This window comes from Elephas maximus, chromosome 10 (assembly GCF_024166365.1).
Source record: "Elephas maximus indicus isolate mEleMax1 chromosome 10, mEleMax1 primary haplotype, whole genome shotgun sequence".
Classification (NCBI taxonomy): Eukaryota; Metazoa; Chordata; class Mammalia; order Proboscidea; family Elephantidae; genus Elephas; species Elephas maximus.
The window spans coordinates 29,893,924-29,903,688 of record NC_064828.1 but is presented as its reverse complement, the minus strand read 5'-3'; the positions used below and the strand labels follow the sequence as shown (position 1 = coordinate 29,903,688).

At 38.4% G+C, this 9,765-nt stretch overlaps 1 protein-coding gene across 1 annotated transcript; it reads right to left on the bottom strand.

Annotated features, from left to right (window-relative positions):
* Positions 1–298: 298 nt before the first annotated feature.
* Positions 299–1,378, bottom strand: LOC126083609 (olfactory receptor 11H6-like). The gene has a single exon (XM_049897482.1). The coding sequence runs from the start codon at positions 1,376–1,378 to the stop codon at positions 299–301; it is 1,080 nt and encodes a 359-aa protein (XP_049753439.1).
* Positions 1,379–9,765: the final 8,387 nt, after the last annotated feature.

Here is a 9,765-nt window from a genome sequence, read left to right as displayed (position 1 = left end):
GGGTTTTTTTTTCAGTCTGAAAGATTATTAGTAAACTATTTGCATATTTGCAATACATTCACTAGTTGCTATGCTCTGAAAAAGAATTTGCTTTGATAAAGACAGAATTTTAGGATGTTGAAATACACCAAGCAGTACCTAATGAAAAGCAAAAGAATAGCCAGAAGCTCAGTTATACAGAAATATGTGAAAATCTTTTTAAACTGGATTTCTATAGAGAATTCTATGTAATTCCAGGCATATCTGGAACATAACAGTAGTAGTTTCCTAAACCTAAATCATGAACCTAATGAATTCTTCAAAACCACTTTCCTAATGAATGAAAATAGATTAAAATGAAGAAAAACAGTGTGGTCTCATTTGTCTCATGATCTTTCATCTTCCTAAATATCAATGATGAATTATTGAACTCAACTCTTGAATCCTTTAGAAATTTCCCACAAAAATACATATGGAATATTTTTAATGCCTCCTTCATATCTTTGTTCTGGAAGTTATAGATCAGGGGATTAAAGAATGGTGTTGCCAAAGCATAAAACAAGGTCACAAATTTCTGCATCCCAGGATGGTCCCCAGAACCTGGGCTAACATACATCACCATGACTGAGCCATAGAACAAGGACACCACAGCAAGGTGGGAGGTACAAGTAGAGAAAGCCTTATGCCTCCCGGAGCCTGAGGGCACCTGTAACACCACTCTGAGGACACAGAAGTAAGTGCCAAGGATGTACAGAAAGGTGAGGAAGATAATGAGAGAGCTAATAATACCACAGGTCAGAGTAGTTCCAGATACTGGAGCACAGGACAATGCCAGTAAGGGTGCCAGATCACAGAGAAAATGGTCAATGGTGTTTGGACCACAGAAGGGCACCTGAGATATTAGGGTCAAAGGGGTCAGTAACCAGAGAAAGCCACCTGCCCAGCAGAAACCCACTAACTGGGCACATAAGTCATGGGTCATTACGGTGGGATAGTGCAAAGGTCTATAAATAGCAAGCAATCGATCAAAAGACATCACTGACAGAAATAAACATTCAGCAGCACACATGGAGAAGAAGAAGTAGAACTGGAGCAGGCAGCCAGCATAGGAGATGCTCTTGGTCTGGGAGATGATGGTGGCCAACAATTTGGGCACATTAGAACTGACATAGCAGATCTCCAGGAAGGAGAAGTTGGCTAGGAGGATGTACATGGGCTTGTGGAGTTTCCTGCTTGACCACACAGCACAGATGATGGACAAGCTGCCCATGAGGGTCAGGAGGTAGATGAGGGAGAAGAGTACAAAGAGGAGCCTCTGGATCTCTTTGCGGCAGGGGAAGCCCAGGAGGATGAACTCACTCACAGATCCAGAAATATTACTGGTCTTCAGGATCCTCATTGGTCTCACCTGTGAAGGCAACAGGATAGTAAGAACCAAAGAAATATTTACACTATTTTTATTTTTCCTGGTGAAGAGATATGCATTTCTTTTCCTCAGTTTGAGTTTGTGAGGTTAGAAGGGTTGGCTGCTCTTTCGTCTCTATCTCCCTTCCTGATTTATTCAATGAACATTTATCAAACATATCATATTTCCAGACACTGTACTGGGAGATGTAGAAAGAACAATAAATAAAACAAGCTAAGCCCTTGCCCTTATGGAGCTCATACCAAACACCCTTTGTTCAAAGCTACTTTAAACAGTTACAAGGTTACTCCAGGATTTCTATATAGAGGGATTTTAAGAGTTTAAATCTTTTTGGAAGAAATGCCAGAACTTTTTCCTTGAAACCTCATTTGCATAGCAAGGAAAATGTTTTCTATGTTTGTGTCAACTTCATGGGGGGCTGCTAGAGATCATGGGGTGCATGTTAACATCTCTCCACCTGCATTATGTGCTTCCACTGACACAGTAACAGCAGGATGCGACAATTCAAAACAAAATTTTCTGTTGTCATTCAGAGACATGGACATTATATTGAGTTCGAAAAAATTGGGGAAGGCTTTTGAGTGGGTAATGGACCTTGGTAGCAAAGGATAGAATTTTCCAAAGTAAAATGTGGAGCCAAGAAAAGATTTGATACAAGAGATAATGTTCAGGGAAGAGACCAAAAGAATGACAGTTAAAACACTTGTAAGAGAATGGTAAATTATAAATGATAAAGATGAGGCCATATGGCAGAAAACTCCCTGCCAGTCTGATTAGTTCGGCTTTAGCTTGTCAGTCAATGGAAAACAGATGATCTAGAAGACAAAGATAATCAGAGCTTTATCTAAGCAGCATTTTGCAAGAGTATTTGGTACTGGGTAATAAAATAAGCAAGGATTCTCCAGGTGGTTCAAATGGTTAACAAGTCCAATTGCTACCCAAGAGGTTGGAGGTTTAAGTCCATCCAGTGGTGCCTTTCAAGAAAGGCCTGATGATCTACTTCCCAAAAATCAGCCATTGAAAACCTTCTGGAGCACAGTTTTATTCTGACACAGAGGGGGTGGCCGTTAGTTGGAATAGTTGATTCCCCATCCCCCTATTTTTTAAAATCATTTTAATTTAAATATTAAATATTTCATTAAATGAAGTAGGTACTACTTACAAAGTTTTCCTCTCCTGCAAGTCACACACAATCGCAGGTTTGCTATGCAGACATCTGTGTGAAAGAGAACAGTAAACAATCAAGTTAGTCTTCTCAATTATTGCCAAGTCTTAAAAAAAAAAATTCCCTATTTTTCCATCTTCTAGGAATAGAATTCTTTTGAAGATAATCTGCACACACAAAATGAAAATTTAACAAAAGATATTTTCTTTATCCCACGCCTGATAAGCATTGGGTAATAGAATACTCATGAAGTTTTATACTCCTTCTTCATATCAATATATGAAACAAAATGGACTGTGAGATAGAGGAGAGAAGTTACTGCTCCATGTGCTCATGTATCCTAAAGGCAGCCAAAGGGTCTGAGATGTTAGCTCTTTGGTAAAGCACTATTTGGTTCCTTTCTTCACAGATGTCCCCTTGTGATTTTACTTAGGGAATACAACCTGCCAAGCATCTCTCCATTACCCATCATTTATCCCTTCCAGATTCTGAGGTCCTATCTCTAGAGACCACAACCACAGGAGCAATGGGGGCAATTAACACACATCACACAGACCTGAGTATCTTTCTTCTTCAGTGATTGCCATGTTGAAGATGAAAATACATGAGTGTGCATACATACATATGTGGACTCACACACACACACATTCGCACACATGCACATTGAGGGTTGCTAACACCGTAGTGCTTCCTCCAGAGTTACTTCTCCTGACCATAATTAATTACCCCTTGGCTAACAAAGCTTTTCTACAAGAGATGCATCGTTGCTTTCAAGCTTTGTTAAGTTTGGCATCCTATACCCAGAGTCTCCCATTCCTAATGTCCAAATGGCAGTTTAAAGACCTCGTACACTACATCCAGAATGATTTTATACCCAGACATCCACAGTGCTAACTAGCTCCATTCCTTACAAACTCCTATTCCTACATATAGATCAAACAGTAGGGTAGATATTTGTCAACCAAGAAGTTAAGAAATCAGTTGTGTGACACAGACATGTCCATTTCCTCTCCCTCAAGTCTAGGCTACATTTCTAAGCCTCCCTTGCAGTTAGGTGTGGTCGTGGTACCAAGTTCTAGTCAGCAGAATGTAATGAAAATGGATGTGCAATGCTTCTGGTCTTATCCATACACAGTCCTTGATAATCTCTGATGCAACAGAGCATGGTGATGGTGAAAGTCACAATTAAACGTGGTAAAGCCAAAGATGGAGAGATCCTGAGTTCCAGAATCAGTACCCGAAGCATGATTACCTGCTGATCAGGAGTATTCACTTAGATTTTAAATGAGCAATAAATTAACTTCATTTATGTTTGATCCACTAAAAAAAAACAATTTTACTTGGAGAAGAGCAACACGACCAATTGAAACAAATATTTACATTTTGAAAAATGTACAAAGAAAACAATCTGTGGGTGAATATGTAAAAATTTATATATTTGGGGGCTTGTTCTTCTGAAACATCTAATTTTAAAACAACAAGAAGAAATTAAAGAAATTGTTTTTATGAAGCCCAAGTATCTACCAGTGAGGAATAGAAAGTGAATGTCAGGAAATAAATTTACCAATAAATCACCATTAGGTTTTATTCAGAGATGATTTACTTAAAAATTGTGATCTTTGTTGATCTGCATTCACCGCAAACATAACCATTCTTCCTTTAGCTTGAGACAAAACCTGTGGAGCAGGAGAGGAAGACAAGGCGATATAAAGAAATAAATGTTAGGTTTAAACTTAGAAAAATAGGGGTAAATATTAAGGTAACCACAAAGGAGGCTAACAATCCTAATCCTCAAAATAAAATACAAGAAAAAATACAGACTCAGCAGAAACAAAACAACAACAAATAAGAGCACAAGATAATATATAAAGATAAACTACTCAGCACAAAAAATTCAGTGGGAAAAAGAAGCTGTCAACAACATACAAAAAAAGACAACAAAATGACAGCACTAGACTCATATCTATCCATAATTATGCTGAACATAAATGGTCTAGATGTACCAATAAAGGGACAGAGAGTGGCCGAATGGATAAAAAAACACGATCCGTGGATATGCTGCCTACGAGAGACATGCCTTAGAATTAGAGACACAAACAAACTAAAACTCAAAGGATGGAAAAAAATACATCAAGCAAACAACAATCAAAAAAAGAGCAGGAGTGGCAATATTAATTTCTGAGAAAATAGACTTTAAAGTTAAATTCACCACAAAGGATAAGGAAGGATACTATATAATGATTAAAGGGACAATATATCCGGAGGATATAGCCATATTAAATATTTATGCACCCAATGACAGGGCTGCAAGATATGTAGAACAAACTCTAACAGCATTGAAAAGTGAGATAAACAGCTCCACAATTACAGCAGGAGACTTCAACACACCACTTTTGGTGAAGGAAAGGACATCCAGAAAGAAGCTCAATAAAGACACGGAAGATCTAAATGCCACAATCAACCAACTGGACCTCACAGACATATACAAAACACTCCGCCCAACAGCAGCCAAGTATACTTTCTTTTTCAAGTGCACATAGAACATTCTCTAGAATAGACCACGTATTATGTCTTAAAGCAAGCCTTAGTAGAATCCAAAACATTGAAATATTACAAAGCATTTTGCCTGACCATAAGGCCATAAAAGTAGAAATCAATAACAGAAAAAGCAGGGAAAAGAAATCAAACACTCAGAAACTGAACAATACCCTGCTCAAAAATGACTGGCTTATAGAATACATTAAGGAGGGAATAAAGAAATTCTAGAATCCAAAGTGAATGAAAACCCTTCTATCAGAACCTTTGGGACACAGCTAAAGCAGTGCTCAGAGGGCAATTTATATCAATAAATGCACACATCCAAAAAGAAGAAAGGGCCCAAATCAGAGAATTATCCCTACAACTTGAACAAATAGAAAGACAGCAACAAAAGAAGCCCTCTGGTACCAGAAGAAAGCAAATAATAAAAATTAGAGCAGAACTATATGAAATAGAAAGCAGAAAAACAACTGAAAGAGTTAACAAGACAAAAAACTGGTTCTTTGAGAAAATTAACAAAATTGACAAACTATTGGCCAAACTGACAAAAGAAAAACAGGAGAGGAAGCAAATAACTCGAATAAGATATGAGATGGGTGATATTACAACAGACCCAATTGAAATTAAAAGAGTCATATGAGATTACTATGAAAAATTGTACTCTAACAAAGTTGAAAACCTAGAAGAAACAGATGAATTTCTAGAAACACACTACCTACCTAAACTAACACAGACAGAGGTAGAGCAACTAAATAGACCCATAACAAAAGAAGAGATTGAAAAGGTAATTAAAAAACTCGCAAGGAGGGGGGGAAGCCCCGGCCCAGAGGGCTTCACTGCAGTGTTCTACCAAGCTTTCAGAGAAGGGTTAATATCACTACTACCAAAAGTATTTCAGAGCATAGAAAAGGACGGAATACTCCCAAATTCATTCTATGAAGTCACCATATCCCTGATACCAAAACAAGGTAAAGACACCACAGAAAAGGAAAATTAGAGGCCTTTATACCTCAACAACTTAGATGCAAAAAACCTCAACAAAATTCTAGCCAATAGAATTCAACAACATATCAAAAAAATAATTCACCATGACCAAGTGGGATTCATACCAGGTATGGAGGGATGGTTCAACATTAGAAAAACTATTAATGTAATCCATCACGTGAATAAAACTAAAGACAAGAAGCACATGATCTTATCAATTGATGCAGAAAAGGCATTTGACAAAGTTCAAGACGCATTCATGATAAAAACTCTCAGCAAAATAGGAATAGAAGGAAAATTCCTCAACATAATAAAGGGCATTTATACAAAGCCAATAGCCAATATCATCGTAAACGGAGAGAGTCTGAAAGCATCCCCCTTGAGATAAGGAACCAGTCAAAGATGCCCCTTATCACCACTCTTATTCAACACTGTGCTGGAGGTCTTAAGCAGAGCAATTAGGTTAGATAAAGAAATAAACAGCATCAGATTAGTAAAGAAGAAGTAAAAACATCTCTATTTGCAGATGACATGATCTTATACCAGAAAATGCTAAAGAATTCCCAAGAAAAGTACTGAAACTAACAGAAGAGTTCAGCAGAGAATCAGGATACTAGATAAACTTACAAAATCAGTTGGATTCCTCTACACCAACCAAAAGAACATCACAGAGGAAATCACCAAATCAATATCATTTACAATAGACCCCAAGAAGATAAAATACTTAGGATAAATCTTACCACAGATGTAAAAGACCTGTTGTTGTTAGGTGCCGTTGAGTTGGTTCCGATTCATAGTGACCCTATGCACAACAGAATGAAACACTGCCCGACATTCCAGGTTCCGATTATTAACGGATGTTTGCAGCTCTTCCTTCTCATTTTGAGTTGTGCCACATCAGCAAATGAAGGTCCCGAAAGCTTTACTCCATCCATGTCATTAAGTTTGACTCTACTTTGAGGAGGCAACTCTTCCCCAGTCATCTTTTGAGTGCCTTCCAACCTGGGGGGCTCATCTTCCAGCACTATATCAGACAATGTTACCCTGCTATTCATAAGGTTTTCACTGGCTACTGCTTTTCAGAAGTAGACTGTCCTTCTTTCTAGTCTGTCTTAGTCTGGAAGCTCAGCTGAAACCTGTCCTCCATAGGGGACCCTGCTGGTATCTGAACACCGGTGGCATAGCTTCAAGCATCACAGCAACACACAAACCCCCACAGTACGACAAACTGACAGACACGTGGGGGGTAAAAGACCTATACAATGAAAACTACAAGGCACTACTACAAGAAAACAAAAGAGACTTACATAAGTGGAAAAACATACCTTGCTCATGGATAGGAAGACTTAACATTGTAAAAATGTTTATTCTACCAAAAGCGGTCTATAGATACAATGCTATCTGATCCAAATTCCAAGGACATTTTTTAATGAGATGGAGAAACAAATCACCAACTTCATATGGAAGGGAAAGAGGCCCTGGATAAGTAAAGCATTACTGAAAAAGAAGAACAAAGTGGGAGGCTTCACTCTACCTGATTTTAGAACCTATTATACCACCACAGTAGTCAAAACTGCCTGGTACTGGTACAACAGATACATAGACCAATGGAACAGAATTGAGAATCCAGGCATAAATCCAACCACAATCGAGCAGCTGATATTTGACAAAGTCTCAAAGTCAGTTTAATGGAAAAAAGACAGTCTATTTATAGATGGCGCCCAGCTACAACTGATGACTGCCCTGACAGGGTGCACAACAGAGAACCCCTGAGGGAGCAGGAGAGTAGTGGATGCAGACCCCAAATTTTCATAAAAAGACCAGACTTAATGGTCTCCCTGAGTTTAGAAGGATCCCGGTGGTCATGGCCCCCAGAGCTTCTTTTGGGCCAGGACCGGAATCATTCCCAAAGCCAACTCTTTAGACATGGATTGAACTGGACAATGGGTTGGGGAGGGATACTGGTGAGGAGTGAGCTTCTTGGATCAGGTGGACACTTGAGACTATGTTGGGATCTCCTGCATGGAGGGGATATGAGAGGGTAGAAGGGGTTAGATGCTGGTGAAATGGACATGAAAAGAGAGAGTGGAAGGAGAAAGCAGGCTGTCTCATTAAAAACATTAGGGGGAGCTTAATTGGGAGTATGTAGCAAGGTATATATTGGTTTTTGTGTGAGAGACTGACTTGATTTGTAAACTTTCACTTGAAGAACAATAAAAATTATTAAAAAAATAAAAGACAGTCTGTTTAACAAATGGTGCTGGCAGAATTTGATATTCATCTGCAAAGAAATGAAACAAGACCCATACCTCACACCATGCACAAAAACTAACTCCAAATGGATCAAAGACCTAAATATAAGATCTAAAATGATAAAGATCATGGAGGAAAAAATAAGGACAACACTAGGAGGCCTAATACGTGGCATAAATAGTATATGAAACATTACTGACAATGCAGAAGAGAAAATAAATAACTGAGAGCTCCTAAAAATCAAACAAAAGATTACCTACACATTGGGAAAAAGATTTTAGCTATGACATTTCCAATCATGGTCTGATCTCTAAAATCTACCTGATACTGCAAAAACAATGACAGAAAGACAAATAACCTGGTAAAAAAATGGGCAAAGGACATTAACAGGCATTTCACTAAAGAAGACATTCAGGTAGCTAACAGATACATGAGGAAATGCTCACGTTCATTAGCCATTAGAGAAATGTTAATCAAAACTACAATGAGATTCCATCTCACTCCAACAAGGCTGGTGTTGATCCAAAAAACACAAACTAATAAATGTTGGAAAGGTTCTGGAGAGACTGGAGCACTTATACACTGCTGGTGGAAATGTAAAATGGTACAACCGCTTTGGAAATCGATTTGGCGCTTTCTTAAAAAGCTAGAAATAGAACTACCAGACGATTCAGCAATCCCACTCCTTGGAATACTTCCTAGAGAGATAAGAGCCTTTCCATGAACAGATATATGCACACCCATGTCCATTGCAGCACTGTTTCCAGTAGCAAAAAGGTGGAAGCACCAAGGTGCCCATCAGTGGGTGAATGGATAAATAAATTATGGTATATTCACACAATGGAATACTATGTATCGATAAAGAACAATGATGAATCTGTGAAACATTTCATAACATGGAGGAATCTGGAAGGCATGCTGAGTGAAATTAGTTGCAAAAGGACAAATATTGTATAAGACCGCTATTATAGAAAATCGAAAAATATTCTTTGATGTTTGCAACAGTGTGTCAGGGGGAGGGAGAGATGTTTTCTTAATTGGACAATAGATAAGAACTATTTTAGATGAAGGGAAAGATAACACACAATACAGGAGAGGTCAGCACAATTGGACTAAACCAAAAGCAAAGAAGTTTCCTGAATATACTGAGCGCTTCGAAGGCCAGCGTAGCAGTGGAGGGGGTTTTGGGACCATGGTTTCAGGGGACATCTAAGTCAATTGGCATAATAATATCTTTTAATAAAACATCCTGCATTCCACTTTGAAGAGTGGCTTTTGGAGTCTTAAACTCCAGCAAGCAGCCATCTAAGATGAATCAATTGGTCTCAAACCATGTGGAGCAAAGGAGAATGAAGAACACCAAAGACACAGGTAACTATGAGCCCAAGAGACAGAAAGGGCCACATAAACCAGAGACTAC

What these genes read in the sequence shown, in the direction of transcription:
- LOC126083609 (XM_049897482.1), bottom strand. Translation starts at nt 1,378, where the DNA reads ATGAGGATCCTGAAGACCAGTAATATTTCTGGATCTGTGAGTGAGTTC.